The sequence below is a fragment of the Ursus maritimus genome, unplaced genomic scaffold (genome assembly GCF_017311325.1).
Source record: "Ursus maritimus isolate PB19 unplaced genomic scaffold, ASM1731132v1 scaffold_27, whole genome shotgun sequence".
NCBI classification, from domain to species: domain Eukaryota; kingdom Metazoa; phylum Chordata; class Mammalia; order Carnivora; family Ursidae; genus Ursus; species Ursus maritimus.
The window spans coordinates 38,737,752-38,757,887 of NW_024425230.1; the positions used below are offsets into that span (position 1 = coordinate 38,737,752).

Consider the following 20,136-nt stretch of genomic DNA (forward strand, 5'->3'; position numbering starts at 1 on the left):
GCTCTTCTCCATGACTTATGGGAGAATTACCAAAGGAAAAGACCAAAAATTTGTTTTAAGGGATACAGAAAGACTAAATTAGCAGCAAGAGTTGCTTCTTAGAATAACAGAAACTTCATTAGACAGTTTAAGCGGTTATATTAGCATCAACAAGTACTTTTTGAGCTGGGATTATAAATTCAGTTCCCTAACACAGTACAGGGAAAATTCTAAAGATGTCACCAAAGATATTTCCTACTTAACCTCTTTCTGACATAAATGAAACAAGCCTTAACCTTTTTCAGACACATGCTGCATAAAGAATTTAAAGCTGTTTTATTTAGTCACGTATATACTGTATAGCTACTACAAAGAGAGGTATTATCCAAGATAGAATAGTACATAAATTCAGACCTAGCACAGAAGAAGTTTTCAACCTGGAACGAACTGTACCAAGTGGTATGAGTCAGTATTCTTATAAAACAACCCAAAACATCTGAAATGATTCCAGAACTGATTACTGATTTTCACATTCCACATATAAAGGTCAGTTTTTCCCCCGAACACCTCTTATTAGAAACCTGGATATTACTAAGGGAAACACCGTTTCCTCCTCACATTTAGAGATTTAATCCCACAGATGTACGTAGGCATTTTAATACATCTCTTTAAAAGGGACAAAGCTTGTCTTCTATGTAGTGATTTATCTGGCAGGGCCTTTTTTTCAACCGACTTCTGGCAAGACTTTACCTTAGAGATCAGAGGAGTCAACTTAACCCTTACAAACTAGATCCACAAAGGGCCTTTGGTAATTAGGTAACTTCTGAGTTAATGAAAGGATTTGTGGGCGGGTCACTGTCCTGAGCCACTCCAGATAACACTATTCAATCCTAGGAGCAGTAAGTAAGGTTAGGGAAAGAAAAGTGCATCCCATCTCCTTATCTTGACCTATTAAATCAGGCCGCCAGGAAACCACCACAAAACAACCCCGTGGGTCCTTGGGGTCACCACACCGCAGGGCCAAATGCCGGCCTGGGAGTTTCCTCGATGTCAGGGACCTCGGTGGAGAAACCACCACACCCCTCGCTCCTCACCGGCCGCCCCAGGGCAGGCCCCTAACATCTTGGCACTCATTAAGGTCTCCCAAGCCACGACTACCGTCACCAACACAGGGTCTCGCCGGGCCCATTCTGCCCAGCTTCCTCGACCCTCGCTTAGCCTCTCTTCCCTTTTGGGGCGCCCGCCCGCCGGCCGCCCCGAACGGTGCGAACTCACGGCAGCCGCGGCGCCGGTGAAAATATCCTCCCCCTCGGTGTCGCTGTCCCCAGCCTCGGGTTCTGACCCCCCGGCCGCCCCCTCGGACTCCGGCTCCAGGCCGGGGAAAGGCGGAGGGAGTCTCTCCGAAGCGCTACAGCCACCACCACCCGACGCCATCTTCCTCCACCCGCGGCGGAAGCCGCAACAACAACTTTATAGAGAGAGAGCGCCGCGAGCAAAACGTTCCAGAGGAACGAGGAGTGGGATGGTCGTGACCAACCCCGCGGGACGCACAGGGCGGGGGTTCGGGGGCGGGGCCTGGCCGCTGGGGGCGGGGCAGGGAGGCCCAACGCTCCTACCCAGCAAATCTGAGTCCCGCATCGCGACGCCGTGCTCTTAACCAAGGAGGAGAATGGGACAGAAAAGGAGGAGCTAGCTAGGTAGGGGCTGCTCAGATTTCTAGGGCCCTTTGTGTTCTGGATAGCTTTAGCCAACAGCCTTCTCAAGATGTTCGAATAAAGGAGTTTGAAAACTCCTCTACATGCCACCTATCTATGCCAAGCACAGCACTCTCATTGAGATTCAGTAAATATTTTTGATTGAGGTCTCTCAACTGGCGGCAGTAAAGTTTCACCATTTATTCTCTGGAGAACATTTAGTTAATTCATCCAAGTAATAAATATTGAACATCTACTGTGTGCCTGGCACTCTACTATGCGTTTGAAATACAGAAATAAGCTCCTGACCAACTAACTAGGCACTCGAGGGAGACAGGCATGTAAATGAACAAATTCAACGTGTTCAGTGCTGTAATGTGCTCTGGGAGTACAGTGAAAGAGGATATCAGTTATGCTTAAAGATGTAGGGAGGCCTCACAGGAGGTGAGACCTCAGGGTCCTAAATTTGGTTACAAGGAAGTTAGGATTATCCTCTTCATTGCTGTGGAGGGAGTGGAACAGATGGCAGGGAAATTCATAAACTGAACACAATTTTCCTGGGACCTAGACTATTCACTTGTCTGGTGAGCTTAAAGTCTAAATCAGCCAGACAATATACAAAAGTTTAAAGATAAACGGGATATGTTAACATAGGGTAATTCTGCAAAATGATCCTGATTTTCTTGGTACCAAGTCTGACAAAAGGCTTGTTTCTAATTGCAAATTCCTCAACATCAGGGATTGGTTCCCTGACAGGTCTATGAGCTGTTTGAGGGTAGGGGCCGCCTCCTATCTTTGTATTCTCGGTGTTCATACACGAAATCTGGCAAAGTAAGTGGCCAATAAATGTTTGAAACTTGGAGGGATGGATGGATAAAACTAACATCATCAATCTTGTTCCTGGCATTCATCATAACCACGAACACCAGAGGACTTAAGGCATTCTTTTTGGGATGACGATTTCCACTATGTCACTACTGGATATCCTGGGCACGAGGAAAGCTCTTTTGTTCTAAGTTGTTTCTGAAGGCGATTGACAGAAATACGCAGCTCACAGTGGGTAACTGTACTGGCCTGAGTCCCTCTGAGGCGAGAAGATCGAAAAGCCCTCCCCGCCCCCGCGACGCCTATCCAACCCCAGGGGACTCCCAAGACCTTCCGTTTCAACTGCAACGGAAACTCACTTCCGGCGTGACTAGGAAGTAAGAAAACTGGCTGGAAGCAGCTCCGTCAGAGAAATAACAGTAGACTCTCCTTTCACACGCTCCTCCAGCAAAAGAGATCGAGATCTCCCTTCCCCTACCTCTTCAGGATTCATTTTCAGCTTATCGAGGGCGCTGAATAAGGTTTAACAGTGGCGGGTAACAGCCCGTTACCTACCTCCTCTTACAGACATAGCCTACAAATCCCAGAATACATGTGTATGTCCCATACGTCCTAGCGCGCAATGCGTCTCACGCGCTGGGAGGATTTTTTTTCTCTTGTCCCGCCGAAACCGAGCAAAGCATGCTGGGGCTTGTAGTCTTCGCGCGTACCTTCCCTAGGTCCTCCGCGCTACTCCGTCGGGTCCCGCCTATTTTCTGCTTTCCTGGACCTTTAGGTTTGTCTTGGCCCATTTGAAGACCAGGAAGTTGATAAATCGCGAGGCCCGCTGCTGAGAGACGGTGGCTCGGGTGGGACAGTCGCCAGGGATGGCGGAGCGTGAGGATGGAGCGGGTGTCCGGGCTGCTCTCCTGGACGCTGAGCAGAGTCCTGTGGCTCTCCGGTCTCTTTGAGCGGGGAGCTGCCCGGCAGCCCCGGATCATGGAAGAGAAAGCGCTAGAGGTTTATGGTAATTAATTTTACCCAGGGCAGCGTTTGGCGTTGTACATGGAGATGGGGGTAACGGGGATCTCACCTGCGGGCTGGGGGTGGAGACCCCGGTTTTTGCTGGGTCTCGTCCGAAGCTCGGGAAGCCTTTTCTCAGGGGTTCTGAGTCACGCAGGAATGTGGATCTTTATAGGACCGGGCTCTTCCTAAACCTGGGGCAAGCCCAGCCTGCAGGTCTTAAACGTTTCATTTCCCTCGTGTGCCCCACGCCCTAGTGGCCTTCTCAAGACTTCTGGGCAGAGCAGGCGTTTAGGGTGCTTGGTTAGGAAGCAAAGCTGGACTGATTGCGCTACTTGTCTCCTTCCTTGCGTTCCCTAGCCCCTGTTCACGCATTCCTTCTCCTGCCACCACTCCTGCCAGCACTGCTGGGTGACTAACGAGTTGGGGACTGGCATAAGGTCACAGCCGTTCCAGAGGTCCCCTAGAGACGAGGACAAAACGGGCGTTCCCCGTACCCGGGCCTCGAATTTATAGTTTCTTATCACAGCCAAGCCAGCAGTGCAAAAAACGAATACATACACACACAGTTACGTATATTTTTTTAAGCCCCTGGGACCAGCTTCACTGTACAGATGAGAAAACAAAGGTTTAGTATGGTTAAACAGCTACTCGAAGGTCACACTGCCAGTAAAGAAACGGCAACAACCAAGGCCCATGTCTTCTGATTCCAAACTCCATGCACTTTACACCATTTCACGATTGCCTTATGACTCCGTTTTTGGACTTAAGTGGTATTGTTTTTGAAAACTAAAAGACTGGCTCTAACTAATGTTCAGCTATTCCTGCTGACTGAGGGTGAACGATCTAACCATAAGAATACAAATAAAATGTGGGCAAGGATTATGGGCCAGGAGAAGGAGGCCAGGGTTGGAAAAGATCTTTGGAGCCAATCTAATTTGCCCCTCTCTTACTAGAGGCAGGACTTAACCCCAGCTAGATGATTATGAGTGGAATGATCTCCATAAAACGGACACGTTCCTGTCCTATCAGACTTCTGTCTATAGCATCTCAGGACAGAAGCGCACTTGGGGATACAGCTTTGGAAGAGAGTTGTTTCTTGTCCTAAAGCTTATATCGAGGGAGACCTATATATGCAAAAATATACTATATTTTATGCAGTAGAAAGCCACCGACCACAATAAGAGACAAATTCAGAGGAAGGAGAGATAGTAATCTCTGAGTGGGGGATTTGGAAAGACTTTAAGGAGAAGTGACTTGAGTTAGGCCTTGAAGTATAAGTAGGCTCTGGATATATGGAGGGTAGAAGGCGTACTAAGCAGAGAAAAGGGAGCAAAAGTATGGAGGTGACAAAGTAACATGTTAGAGAATGGCAGATACATGGGGCTTCAGGATAGAGTTTGTGGTTAAAGGTGGAAGTGTGATCAAAAATTGTTTTAGACACCAGTTCAGAACTGGATCCTGAAGGTTTAAATGTATAAAGAGTATCAGTTCAGGGGCGCCTGGGTGGCTCAGTCAGTTAAGCGTCTGCCTTTGGCTCAGGTCATGATCCCAGGGTCTTTTCTTTCCTGCCTCCATTTTCAAATCCTGTGGCTAATCAAGTGATAAAGTCCAGGGGTGGTTGGGAAGAAGGTGGGAGTTTGATTTGTTTTTCCCAGTAGCATTTCTGATTACAGGGGTGCTATCAATAATAGAACAAAACCTCAGGCTTGAGAACATCAAGCCCATCCTATGTGAATTCCCTCTGCTCACCTTTCTACCTCACCATTTATCTGTCGTTCTCCTTTTCCAACTTTTTCTACAACCTCAGAGTAAGAAGGAAATCTTGTCCTCTCCAAGGCCAACCCAGGCTCCCACATCCTTGGTCTCATTCTCTTCTGCTTATTTTGCCAGTCCCCTATCCTTCCGCCCCCTCCTATATTTTCAGTCTCGTTTCCCCTATTTGATCTTTTCCTCTGGGCTGTAAAACATATTCAAGTTTTCCTTACCTTTGTCATTGTTCTAGCTTTGTGTAAACCCACTATCGGTTCTTTGCCCTCCCGTTCCCTGCCAAAGCCCTAGGACTACATTTTCAGTTCCTTTTCACTTCCCCTTTTGCAAGCTGGCTTCTGCCTTCATCTCTCTACCGAAACTGCTTTCTTACAGGTGATCTTCTGGGTGACAAATCCAAAGACCTGTTTTAGCTCTCATCATTTTGAATTTTTTTGCTGCATTTAATGTTAACCTCCCCCTGCTTCCATCTCTGCTTCTTGCTTTTCTTTCTCCTTCTGACCCCTAAATTAGGTGCTTCCCACAGATCTATTCTTGGATCTCCCCCTTTACATTAGTGGTTCTCAAACTGAGCTGCCCGTAAGAACAACCTGAGGAATTTTTTTTAAAGTCTTAATGCCCAGCCCATACTACAAATCAGTTAAATCAGCATCTTTGGGGGTAAGGCTTAGACATCAGTTTTTGTTTTGTTTTTAAAGCAGTCCTGATGATTCCATTGTTCACCCAAGGTTGAAAACTGTTATTCTGCTCATTCTTTGTGAATCCCATGGATTCAACAACCACTCTAGCTTTGTGCTCTCTCTTGAGTTAATTTTTAATTTTAATTCCAGTATAGTTAACATACAGCATTATATTAGCTTCAGGTGTACAGTATAATGACTCACAATTCTGTATGTTACTCAGTGCTCCTCATGGTAAGTGTACTCTTAAAACCCTTCATCTTATTTCACCTGTTCCTCTGTCCTCCTCCCCTCTGATAACCATCAGTTTGTTCTCTATAATTAAAAGTCTGTTTTTTGGTTTGTCTCTTTTTTCCCTTTGTTCATTTGTTTTGTTTCTTAAATTCCACATATGAGTGAAATCATATGGTATTTGTCTTTGACTGACTTATTTCTCTTAGCATTATACTCTCTAGCTCCATTCATGTCCTTACAAATGGCAAGATCTCATTCTTTTTTTATGGCTGAATAATATTCCATCACATATATGTCAGCTATATTCATAAATTCATCAATCGATGGATACTTGGGCTGCTTCCATATCTTGGCGATTGTAAGTAACGCTGCTACAAACATAGTCATGCGTGTATCCCTTTGAATTAGTGTTTTTGTATTTTGGGGATAAATACCCAGTAGTACAATTACTGGATTGTAGGCTAGTTCTCTCTTTAACTTTTTGAGGAAACTCCATACTGTTTTCCACAGTGGCTGCACCAGTCTGCATTCCCACCAACAGTGCACGAGGGTTCCTTTTTCTCTGCATCCTGGCCAACACTTGTTTCTTGTGTTTTTGATTTTAGTCATTCTGACAGGTGTGAGGTGATCTGTCATTGTAGTTTTGATTTGCATTTCCCTCATGATGAGCGATGTTGAGCATCTTTTCATGTGTCTCTTTAGCCTTGGTGCTCTCTCAAACCTTATGTCACAGTTCAGTGTTTGCTGGAATGTCCCATTGGGTTTTCCCCTTAAGCACCTTGAAATTGTTATGTATAAAATTGAACCCAGTTGCCCCAGCCCTACCCAACTTTCTTCCTGTGTTCTCCAGTTTTTTTCATTCTATCAGTGTTCTCCCAGACACACTTAAGATCTGAGTCATCCTCCTTTTCCCCTTTCCTTGTCTTCTACATCCAAACAATCGTCAAATTCTGTTGATTCTGACGCTGAGATTGCTTCTCCATCTGTCCCCTCCTCTCCATTACTGTTGTCATGTGACTATTTTGGGCCCAGCATTTCAGCTAGTATCCCTGGCTCTGCTCTTAGTTCTGAGTCTACCAGCCAGTGGATGAGTTCCCAGCTGACAGTGTAATCGTCCCGGTTCCTCCCTTGTTCAGAACCTCTTGAGGATTCCCTATTGCCTGTGACTGACTGTAAAAGATCCTTGATGGTCTGGCCCAAGCTCTTATAGCCTCACTTATGCTGGGTTCCAGGCAGACAAAACATTTTTTTTAATTAAAAAAAATTTTTTTAAAGTAATCTCTACATCCAACGTGGGGATCAAACTCATGACTCCAAGATCAAGAGTCGCTTGCACTGCTGACTGAGCCAGCCAGGTGCCCCTAAACTTCTTTTTCTTTCTTTTCCTTCACCTTCAGTGTCAAATATTGAATTGTCACCTGTTTTTAAAGGCTTGGTTCAGATTCGACTTTCGTAAATCCTGATACCACAGTCTCCCAAGCTACAAGTTATTTCTTCGCCTTGAGCTTCTACGACACTCTCCTCATTCTTATATTCTCTCTGCAATGTTGGAGCCAAGAAACTGGTTATGATCTAATAAGAATCCAAGAAAACAGTTTTCTCAAAAGGAAACTGGTCGTGGAATTTCTGTGAGAAATCTGGGCAGTTACTGTAATATTCGGTTTAAAAAAAAGAAGTCTGTGTTTGGATTAGGGTTTGCAAAGTCATCCTTATTTAGAATATTCATGTTTTAACATAATACCTTGTCTCTGATGATTCTTTAGATTTGATTCGAACTATCCGGGACCCAGAGAAGCCCAATACTTTAGAAGAACTGGAAGTGGTAACGGAAAGTAGTGTGGAGGTTCAGGAGATAAACGAAGAAGACTATTTGGTTATTATCAGGTTCACGCCAACAGTACCTCACTGCTCTTTGGCAACCCTTATTGGTAAGGTTTTATATATAAATATATTTTTATTTCTATATTATTTTACTGATACTGACCCAAAATAACAATTAGCATCATGTCTCACACTTTATAGTTCAGAGAGTGTTTTCAGATGTGTATCTTCTGTAGCCCTCACAGCCTATGAGAGAATTTTCCAGGTGAGGAACCTGAGACTCAGGAGTTTAAGTGACTTGCTCAGAATCATGTACCCGGAATTGATGACGCTGAGGCTCAAACCCAGGTCCCCTGACTCCAAACGTGAGATCTTTAGTTACACCATGCTGCTTCTCTTCTCTATACATGCTGCAACTAAGAGAGTGGGTGTGGGCTAGTCACCTCTGTTCTGGAGATTGGAGTGGGTGCTGTCATACTGGCACTGCTGCCATCACCTTCTTCTCCTTTCGCTGCTCTGTTGGCTTTAGTGCAGTATGGGCGTAAGTCCTAGTGGGAGAGTTCGGTTGTTGTTGTTTTTTTTTTTAAGTATTTTTGAGGTTGTTTTCTATTTGAGAGGCTGCATTCCCAGTATTTTGGAGTACTTAGCAGTAAGATATACAAGAGATGTCTTTGAGTATATACTTTGTTATAAAGAAGATAAGGGGGGGCGCCAGGGTGGCTCAGGCGGTTAAGCATTGACTCTTAATTTCTGCTCAGGTTGTGATCTCAGGGTTGTGGGATTGAGCCCTGCTTGAGCTCCGTGCTGGGTGTGGAGCCTGCTAAAGATTCTCTCTCTCTCCCTCCCCCCCGTCCCCATATCTAAATAAATAAATAAATAAAAATAAAGAAGATAAAGGAAGTTTATTTCAAACCAAATGTTCATCAATAGGGGATTGCTGAAATAATCATTGGTGGTGTATATTAACAATGGAATGCTATACAGCTATGAAAAATAATGAAAACACTCTCCATGTACTGGTATGGAAAGATCTTTATGACATACTGTTAAGGAATAAAAGCAAATGTAATATTGCTACATTTGTGTAAAAAAGGGCAAAACCAGAAATTTGTATTTGGTTGTATATGCACAAAGAATACCTAAGAAATGACTAGCTGTGATGGGAGTGGGCAGTAGTGGTGGTAGGAACTGGGCAGGTTGGGGACAGGGTGGGAAGAAGACTTTATACCTTTTTATATTTTTAAGTTTTTGAACTATGGGAATATATTATCTATTTAAAAATAGATAAAATTATAAAAACAATTGAAAAGGTAAATATTTTATTATTGCTTCTGTTTTTGTGATTTCTATTTTTCTTTTCTCACTTGTTGATCTAGGATCCCTATTAGTGATTTCCAGCATTTGGGCCACATCTTGAGGAACTAAAGGGTCCATGAATCTGTAGATAATATTGTGGTTATTTATTTATTTATTTTTAAGATTTATTTATTTGAGAGAGAGAGAACACGAGCCAGGGAAGGGACAGGGGGAGAGAGAATCCTCAAGCAGATTCCCTGCTGTGTGCGGAGCCTGCAACGGGGCTTGATCCCAGGACTCTAAGATCATGACCTCAGCTGAAATCAAGAGTCAGCCACTTAACCGACTGAGCCACCCGGGCACCCTGGTAATATTGTGGTTAGTAATATTCCATACTAGAAAAAGCAGTTTTGAATGCATACTTATATTTTTGTCATTGGACAGTTTCTGAATCAACAGGTACCAGAAATGCTGCTACTGTCTTGATGTGAAGGGGAGTATCTTAAAATATTTTGATATATAAGAGTTCGTAGAGGGTCTATTACTCTAAGAGCCTTTAGCAAATGAATTTTTCAAAAAGTAACATTTATTTTGTGTTTTTTTACATTACAAAAGTAATATGTTTCTTGGCCATAATTTGGAAACTCCGCAAAAGCATAAAGAAGAGAATAAAAATCAGCTGTCATAAAAGAATGTGTGCCCTAGGCTTAAATTCCTGCTCTGTCGGGTTTGCCACTTTGTGGCCTTAGACAAGTTACTTAACCTTTCTGGGCCTCAGTTTCCTTATTTGTAAAGTAGAGATAATAAGAGTATCAACAGAGTTATAAAGGCTAGGTAATAGAATGCATGAAATAGATAAACAATATTTTTTATTCTCCATTAAATAATAGTTTTTAATTATAGAGTCATAGGGGTTTGTGTTAATCACATCACTATATCATAATTTTTATAACCACTTAGACCACTTCTGGACTTTAACAATTAAAAACAATACTATGATAAGCAGCCTTATACATAAATATTTTCATGTATCTCTAGTTATTGCCTCAGGATAAATTCCTTTAATTGGAATTATTGGGTCATATGGTATAAGCATTTTTAAGCCTCTTGGTAAATATCTGTAAATTGTTATTAAAAAGTTTCTACTCTTTGACCCAGTAATTAAGGAAATAATTCCATTGAAGAAAACAGTAACATGTACGAAACGTTTATAGAAATTTATAATAATAAAACCTGCAAGAAACTATAGTATCTATTAATAAGGAAATGGCACCAATATAATGGGACTTCTTATTTCTATTAAAAATGATAAATATAGTCAAGGAATCAAAGTATCTGAGAAATGTATGAAAAAACTGGAATGCTAAGTTGTATTTGCATTATGATTGTAATTATTGAAAAACTGCGTTTGTGTGGACAAAGATTGAGAAAGCCCATGAAACAGAAGGAACTCTAAAGGCACCCAGATCCGATTATGGTAGCTACTTCAGATCTGTCCTCTCCTTGAACAAAGTGTTGTCAGGTTTTTAGGGCCCTTTTAATACGAGTTTCAGTAAAGACCCTTGGCTTTTTAGAAGTTAGTATACTAGTGTAGTAACCGTGTTCAATCAACATGATCGGAAAACTCAATAAAGAGAGCCCTCTTCCTGGCATCTGGGAGGCATTTCCTATGAGCAGGTAGTGTGAAGCAGGGGAAGGCACCTGAGTATGCGTTCCAGGCCGACTGCTTAGGTCGTCACCTACTCAGAGTTATCCTGGTAAGTAATTGCAAAGACAGGGAAGACTCCAAGGGAATGAGTGGATAAGGCAGAGAAACCAGCTGATAGCCACTTGTGTTGACTTAGTCCGGACAAGAATAGCTGAAGGCAGGTGTGGTCCAATATGAGGGGCATATGCTTGGAGTGAGAAGGTCTATATTTAGCTCCCAGCTCTCTCGTTAGCCATGTGATGTCAGATAAATCACTTATCATGGTTCCTGGTTGTAAAATGAAAATGATACAATAGTAATAGCTAATGTTTATTAGGCACTTTTTAGGTACCAAGTCCTATTTTAGGCACATTGCATAACAATTTATTTACTACTCATAACAACCCCATATATAGTGGTACTACTATAATACTTATTTTACAGATAAGGAAACTGAAGCTCAAGAGAGGTTAAGTAACTTGCCTGGGGCCCCATAGCTTGTATATAGTGGAGCTACTTCTGAACCCAGAGCGTCTATCTCAGTAAGGCTGTACTGCCTCTCTTGAGGATATTGATCCTCAAGGAAGTGCTTTGTGAGCTGTGAAACAGTTGTTATTGACTACGTGGGTAAAACACCTTCCAACAGTGGGTAGAACACATAAGGAGGCTCAGACGATACACAGGTAACAAATTAAAGAGACAGTGTGGGGGGCAGAGGGAAGAGAATCCTCCAGAAGCGCTTTAAGGTAGATCTTCTAAAGGGAGACCCTCTTAAAGAAACTATATATTGTCTTTAGAGTTCTCTAATATTTATTATTAGACTAGACTAGACTCTAAGTACTCTGAAGCACTTTCTGTGCATAACAAGAACAGTTTGGCTTGTCTTCTGTGTCTAGGGGTATAGATTTAGTTAAAAATTCCTTCCTTGTTTTGAGGTGGGGGAGAAGTGGAACATGGGCACACTGAGGGTCTGTTCCAAGCCCAGTTTTAATTACTCTTACAAGTGTCAACTGGGGGGAAAAAATATATATATATATATATTGAACTGTGACTTGGCATTGGGGTGATAAACCGAATTTCAGAGGAGCTTGTTTTAGGGAAACAACTCTATTTGTACATTGTAGGCATAGAGGATTCCAAATCTGAGAAGTTTCTTGTGGTCCTTTTTAAGTGGCTCTTATTTGGTTTTAAATTTTTGCATGATCTGGCCTGTTGTGAGTGTTCAATGAAGTTTGATGAGTGAATTGACCTTTGCTAGTTAAGGTAAATTGATGTAGTAGAAAAGACCTAGGCTTTGCAGTTGTCTTGGGTTTTAGTCCCAACTGCCACTTTACTAGCTCAGTGACCTTGGGCAAGTTTCATTGTGACCTTAGTTTCATAGTTTGTAGAATGGGTTTGTAAGTACGTGGCTCACTGGATTATCATGAGGAATATGTAAGACTGTAGATATTAAAGTTGCTAGCATGGTGCCTGGCTCAAAGGAGACCTACACTGGATTGAGCCAAAGCTGTTTCCAGCTACCGTATTGTATGGAAACACCTACACATGGCTGTATGCTTTTTCAAGAATTAATAAGAGGAGATAATTGGGGCCTTTTCTTTTTTTTCCTCAACAGGGCTGTGCTTAAGAGTAAAACTTCAGCGGTGTTTACCATTTAAACATAAGGTAAGGAAAATTTTGTTGTTTCATAACAGCTTTATTGAGATTTAATTCACATTTCACACAATTCACCTGTTTCAGGTGTACAGTTTAATGGTTTTTTGTATATTCGCTGAGTTGTGCAACCATCACTATCAGTTTTTTTTTTTTTTTAAGATTTTATTTATTTGAGAGAGTGCAAGTGATCACTAGTAGGGGGTGGGGCAGAGGGAGAGGGAAAAGGAGACTCTTCGATGAGGAATTCCGACTTGGGGCTCGATCTCAGGACCCTGAGATCATGACCTGAGCCGAAGGCAGCCACTTAACTGACTGAGCCACCCAGGCGCACCAGTTTTAAAACATTTTCATCACCTCAGTAAGAAACCCCATACCCATTTCCCCAAACCTTCCCCCATCCCCAGGCAACCACTGATCTCCTTTTGGTCTCTATAGATTTGCTTATTCTGAATGTTTAAATGGAATCATACAGTTTGTGGTCTTTTAGACTGGTCTCTTTCTCTTAAATAATTATTTTCAGAATTCCATGTTGTAGCATATGTCAGTATTTCCTTCCTTTTCACTGCCTTATATGATTCCATTGTATGGATGTACCATAATTTATTTATCCATTGATTACTGGATGGACATTTGGGTTGTTTCTACTTCTCGTTTATTATGAATAATGCTGCTATGCACATTCCTGTCCAAGTTTTTGTTTGGGCATATGTTTTCATCTTCTCTCCACCTAGGAGGGGAATTGTTGGATCTTTTGCTAACTATATTTAACTTTTTGAGGCACTGCTAGACTGTTTTCTGTAGCTCCTTCACCATTTTACATTCTCACCAACGGTGTCTGAGGGTTCTAATTTCTCCACATCCTCACTTACACTTCTGTATAAATATTATCTGTCTTTTTCATTATAGCCATCCTAGTGGGTTTGAAGCGATAACTTGTGGTTTTGATTTCCATTTCTCTAGAGGCTAATACTGTTGAGCATATTTTCATATGCAAACAAAGGGCCACAAGTAACCTCTCAAATTTAGAGTCTTCTGTGCCTGCAAGGTACCAAGCCCACTGTGTGGTTTCCCTGAGGTATAGTTCATGTAGAAATAGCAGGGTAAATACTTGACTTTTCCCCTTTATTTACCATTTTTCAGAGTTGAGTCATGTATAATTTTTTTTAAATTTTTTTTATTATATTATGTTAGTCACCATACAGTACATCTCTGGTTTTTGATGTAAAGTTCGATGATTCATTAGTTGCGCATAACACCCAGTGCACCATGCAATACGTGCCCTCATTACTACCCATCACCAGCCTATCCCATTCCCCCACCCCCCCTCCCCTCCGAAGCCCTCAGTTTGTTTCTCAGAGTCCATAGTCTCTCATGCTTCACTCCCCCTTCTGATTACCCCCCTTTCTTTATCCCTTTCTTCTCCTACCAGTCTTCCTAGTTCTTATGTTCCATAGATGAGAGAAACCATATGATAATTGTCTTTCTCTGCTTGACTTATTTCACTTAGCATTATCTCCTCCAGTGCCGTCCATGTTGCAGCAAATGTTGAGAAATCATTCTTTTTTGATGGCTGAGTAATATTCCATTGTATATATGGACCACAACTTCTTAATCCAGTCATCTGTTGAAGGGCATCTCGGCTCCGTCCACGATTTAGCTATTGTGGACATTGCTGCTATGAACATTGGGGTGCATATGGCCCTTCTCTTCACTACGTCTGTATCTTTGGGGTAAATACCCAGTAGTGCAATGGCTGGATCATAGGGTAGCTCAATTTTTAACTTTTTACCTTTTTAAGGGACCTCCACACTGTTTTCCAGAGTGGCTGTACCAACTTGCATTCCCACCAACAATGTAGGAGGGATCCCCTTTCTCCACATCCTCTCCAACAATTGTTGCTTCTTGCCTTGTCAATTTTTGCCATTCTAACTGGCGTAAGGTGGTATCTTAGTGAGTCATGCATAATTTTAAACCAAAGTAAATGAATATAGAGTGATTTGAATGAATATAGATTGAAATGAATATAGATTGCTTTGTTGTCTGGAGTAAGAGTTAGTATTATGCCACTAGCCCCTAGAGGAATTCATATGGTGGGTTTTTTGGTGGGGAGGAGGGACAGAGGGAGAGAAAGAATCTTAAGCAGGCTCCACACCTAGCATGGAGCCCGGCGCTGAGCTCAGTCCCACAACCCTGAGATCATGACCTGAGCTGAAATCATCAGTGCTTAACCAACTGAGCCACCCAGGCCCCCCAAGGTGTTTTGTTTTTTAAAAAAGACTGTTGTAGATGATCTCTAGGATGTCTTTTAGCCATAATAAGGTCTGATTTTTTTCACTCTTGAAAGACATTTATCTTAGTAGTAAAATACCTGTATAAGAATTAGTTCATACACTCCAGTGTTCTCTGGAGGGTAGACATGTCTTTATCATATAGCATGCTTTATTTGTCACGGGATTTTGTGGGTTTGTCTCACAGGGTCTAGTTCTTGGAGGTTTGGTAACCTGAGGAATGCAGCAGGGCCAGGAGGTTTAGCTAACCAATATTATACTTGAGAGTAAATTTAGCAAGATAATAGTGAATGAGAAAAGGATAGTGAAAACTATATTGTGACCCCATTTTTGTAAAATAAGCAAAGAAAAGAAACTTCCGACTTTGGGGTGTGTGTGTGTGTGTGTGTGTGTGTGTATAAAATCTGTATTCCATTATGTACGTATGGAGAAAAATGTGGAAGAAACTACACTAGATTATTAGTATGGCTTTCTTGGGGCTTGGAGCAGAGAGGAAGTTTAGATACTCTAGGTACTGATTTGGGAGGAAGAGATAGAGTGTAGGGTAGAGAGATCCGTGAGTAAAATATGAATGAGATCTCATTTATGTAAAATTTTATTTGTGTGTATTCATTAAAAAAAGTAATTAATGGGAATACCCCCCTGCAGGCCTTCCGCAGGTGACCAAAATTAAAAATCCTGCTAATTTCAGGACACCTGGGTGGCTCAGTCGGTTAAGTGTCTGCCTTCAGCTCAGGTTGTGATCCCAGGGTCCTGGGATCAAGTCCCACATTGGGCTCCCTGCTCTGCAGGGAGCCTGCTTCTCCCTCGCCTCTCTCCCTGTCACTGATGTTAACATGATTTGGGCTTTCATTCCTAGACTCTTGAGTCTACTGGGCGTTCCACTTCACTTTTTATCTTAGTGTTCTAAATGTTTTGGTTTTAATATTTTTTCTTCTTAGTTGGAAATCTACATTTCTGAAGGAACCCACTCAACAGAGGAAGACAGTAAGTCAATCTTGACCCATTAAAAAACAGCTTCAGATAGTACTTCATCTTGGATACTGCTATTCTGCTATCCAAGTATCTACAGGTCATTTGCAAAAAAGTGAAGAATTAGTTATTAGCTCTTCTTCGAGGGGGGGGAACATAGGCTTTTCAAGAAAGTAATTTTTCCGTAGGACTCTAGGTGAACTAAAGGCAGGCCCTGTGAATATTGGCTGGTTTAGGCTAGTAGCTGCACATCTCTAAAGAGTATCCAGCTCTAGGGACCTGACTTAGAAACTCTAAAGAGAGCTCGATTTTTTTCTTTGGTGCAGGATGGAGAGCTGTGTACTTGAAATTGAAATTAAAGGTCTAGAAAAGAATATGGACATTTCTCTTTTTAACTCTTACCTTGAGAGAGCTTTTAGCAAATTATACACGGAAGATATAGGCCAATACCTTTATTATATGAAGATCTATGCAAACTCATTAAAAAATAAAATACCCAGTAGATTAACAGAGACATGGACAGAAAATTCACAGAAGAACTAATAGATAAACGTGGGGAAATGTCCTCTATTTATCAAGGAATTGCAAATTATAACAATAATAAGGAACCATTTTTCACCTGCTGTTTTATGTGTGTATATGTTTATTTGTTTTTATTAATAGTACCAGATATTTTTTGCAAACCAATAGCTCATGTATTGTTGCTGATGATACAACTGGTAAAAAATATTGGGAAGTAATTCGGTGAAAAGAATCAGACCATAAAGTACTCATACCCCTTGACCTAATAATGCCACTTTTAAGGATTTTTCCAAAAAGAAGGCTGTTTATGTAAAGGTGCTCCATGTAGCATAGTGTTCATAATTAATTTAGAAGGCTTATAATTTTTTCTGTATTAAATAACCCTGTAGTTTAAAAAGTAGGCTTAAGGGGAAAAATAGTTTTCAAAATTGTATTTACTCTTTATTCTATCTGGAAATAATGTATATGGACAAAGACTAGAAAGAAAGAAATGAAAATAGTTGTGGTAGAGTAGCAGGAATTTAGGGGGTATTTTTCTCTGTAGGTCTCCCTTCTAGAACTTATGAAAAGTGAGCCAATACCAGCTGTAAGTTATCAAGGAGTTAAATTCTGTTTTAATGGGCTAATAAAATTTTTGTCTGTCACTATCTGTTGACACAATTCCTCTGCTAACTTTTGTCTGTGTTTTGCAGTCAACAAGCAGATAAATGACAAAGAGCGAGTGGCAGCTGCAATGGAAAACCCCAACTTACGGGAAATTGTGGAACAGTGTGTCCTTGAACCTGACTAATAGCTGTTTTAAGAGCCACTTAACTTCGTTTGATATATTTGTTTAAATTCTTTGTAAAATGTAAAAGACTCATGTTTAATACATAGGTGATTTGTACCTCAAAGCATTTTTTTAACGGATGATTTGCAAGCAAGATTTAATTATAAGTAGTACCTAGTTTGTTCAGTGTATAACATTCTCAGGATTTGTAACACTTAAATGATCAGACAGAAAAATATTTTCTAGTTATTATGTGTCAGATGAGTTGCTATTTTTCTGATGCCTCTTCTGATACAACTACTTTTCATGTCAAATATTTACTGTGCCCGAATGTATTCAATTTAAATCATTACTCTGTAGAATAAATAAAACAGAGATGATTCTTGTAATGATGTACCTTAGAATGTTTTCGTTGAATTATAAATCTTAGTGTAAATGTCAGCTCTAAAAGATATTTACAAAACTTTATCTTCTGGTTATTATGTAGAATCAGAATCTGAGAACCAGAAAGAACCCTCAAAATCAGGCGTAGGCCCTGCCTTCCTTCAAGGAGTGTCCTGGACCCATTTGTAGATGAGGATCAAATATGGAAAGGGCCAGATAACATACGTAATTTTGAAGATCAAGAAGTGCCCAAAGACGTTTTTATTAAACCAGTCTAAATGTATGGTTTCTTTTTTACTTGAAATCTGTTCAGTTTGTTTGAGGGGATAATGATCATTTGAAGTGTGACAGGGTGTGGAAGGTGACCTCCCAGGTGTTCCCCAATGATCCTCAATTCCTGGTCTTCATGCCCCTATATAGTTTCCTTCCATATAGAAACCGAGCTGGTAGGTGTGGCTAATCATGAATCAGAGGTGACAGTGTGTGACTTCTGAGGCTAGATCCTAACAGGTTTCATTCATTTTGATTCTTGAATTGCGCACTCCGTGGGAATCCGACTGCTGTGTCATGAGAACACATGAGCAACCCTGTGGAGAATTCCACAAGGAGAGGCACTGAGGCTTTGCACCAACAACCAGCACCAATTTGCAAACCATGTGAGTGAACCATGTTAGATGTGATCCTCCAGCCTCAGTCATGCTGGTATCTTGACTGGAACTTCACAAGACCCTGAGCCAGAACTGTCTAGCTAAGCCGCCCAAATTCCTGACCCAGAGAAGCTGTGAGCAATAATAAATGTTTATTGTTTATACCACTAAGTTTTGGGGTAATTTGTTATACAGCAATAAGTAATATAATAGGTTATTAGAATGGAACTCTTCTGCCTCAAATTCAATTGAGGATACAAAGGGGGAAAATAGGAGAACTTGTTCCATGGTCTTGAACCCCTTTATCCACTTTGAGAATATATGTTTTGAAAGAATAGAGGCTCTTATAAGAAGATTATTGAAGGTTTTTTTGGATAAAGCTGTTGCTGTGTTGAGTTCCAACCTCCATTTTGGTGGAAGGGTAGGGAAGGGATACCTTCTACCACTGTCTGCTGAGGGGAATTCCAAGGGGACAACTCAGAGAGTTTGGGAATGTGTTCCATGCATTCAGGAGATCCCAGTAAACTGGTGCTTGACTCAGGCCTGAGAAAGAAGGTGGAAGTGGACTGAAGGCTGGGCCAAAGGCAGGCTGATTCCTGCCTAGGAATTCTAGAGGACAAGAGAGGCAAGGCCAACGACATTGATGACAGAGCCCTCAGGGCAAGGTATGCATGACTGTTTCTCATAAGACTGCTGTGGGTTCGTATTTGACATTGTCCAATAGGCCATCAGCAGAGCCAAGGAGACCTCCACAGGAAGGGTCTGAACATGTCCTGCCTGGTGCCCAGGGACTGAGGAGAGAGGACAGCAAGTGAACAGCAAGGGGGAGATGCATCTGCCAGGGTCAAGGGGCACAGCAGGAACCTCTGGTAAGCTCATGGAAATACCAACCCGAGAGAGAGCCAGCCCTAATCACCAGGCAGGCCCGAGAGCACAAAGCCAAGCAGCTAAGTAAGAACTGTCCTGTCTCGAGTGTTCCTCCCTCATCAGCCTCCAAAGCAGTGGTAGAATAACTAGCAAGCAGCGGGCCTGGAGAGGAGGAAAGGACTGCATCCCATTGCTCTGCTATAGGTTTCAAGCCTGAAGCAGGACCCAAATTAGCCAAAGAGTTAATGCCAAGTTTGTAGTTTTGACTATGAGATGTGACTAGATTCTTTAATACAATGAGATTTTATGATTAAAACTGATGGGAAGACTTCATCTGACAGAAACCATCTGTCTGCCCAAATTTTCACTGTTGGGCTGAGGAAGATCATACCTTCTCAACAAAGTGTCAAAGGATAGTGGGGGACAAAAATAGAAGGAATTCTTACATAACATACTGGTTCTAGAAGTCCCATGGAAACCGCCTTGGCTTCTGCTAAGTCTGCACTGTCTCAGCCCAGCTTTCGCCCCACTTTCTCCCTCTCCCTTGAGATTACGAAAAATGCTGCTTCTCGGAAAATCAGACCTTGTGGCATCAGAGCACTAGCTTTGTGGAAATGTCACTATTGATTCCTGATCTTTTGCTACAAAAGTTCTCACTGGCTCTTCTCTTTTTTTCCAGGTCATTAGAAATCTGTCACCCAGCATATATGAGTAGATCCACAAGTAATGAAGTGTTGCTGATTTTTAGTCATCACTGTAATCACTTCCTTCTGAATCACAGAGCCACCTGAGTTGGTCCTTAGCACCAAGCCGAGTTGCTTGCTTCATGGCAGTCTGCAGTCGAGGGCCAGGGCCAGAGCTAAGTGTACCTAGTGTGTACCCCGTTTCATGTTCTCCCAGCCAGCACACACACGCACATACACGTGTGCTTTTTGGCCAGCTATCTGCTTCTAAAAGATAGAGCAGGTATCATCAGAGGGGCTCTGAGACTAATAGCCCAAGGTCAGATTCACATCAATCCTCAAGTTCTGACCATTTCTCAT

At 41.8% G+C, this 20,136-nt stretch overlaps 2 protein-coding genes across 2 annotated transcripts in view; one reads left to right on the forward strand and one right to left on the reverse strand.

Moving 5' to 3' along the window:
• The window catches only part of SNX1 (sorting nexin 1), a 33,984-nt gene extending 32,534 nt beyond the window's left edge, over positions 1–1,450 (reverse strand). The window contains exon 1 of the mRNA XM_040643130.1: positions 1,255–1,450. Within this exon, the coding sequence (XP_040499064.1) occupies positions 1,255–1,413 (159 nt within the window). The 5' untranslated portion in view covers positions 1,414–1,450. The remainder of the gene's footprint in view (positions 1–1,254) is intronic.
• A 1,782-nt stretch (positions 1,451–3,232) lies between these two features.
• On the forward strand, positions 3,233–18,397 carry CIAO2A (cytosolic iron-sulfur assembly component 2A). The gene is made up of 5 exons (XM_008708619.2): positions 3,233–3,504; positions 7,948–8,112; positions 12,604–12,653; positions 15,874–15,919; positions 17,119–18,397. The coding sequence occupies exons 1-5, from the start codon at positions 3,381–3,383 to the stop codon at positions 17,214–17,216; spliced, it is 483 nt and encodes a 160-aa protein (XP_008706841.1). The 5' UTR covers positions 3,233–3,380; the 3' UTR covers positions 17,217–18,397.
• Positions 18,398–20,136: the final 1,739 nt, after the last annotated feature.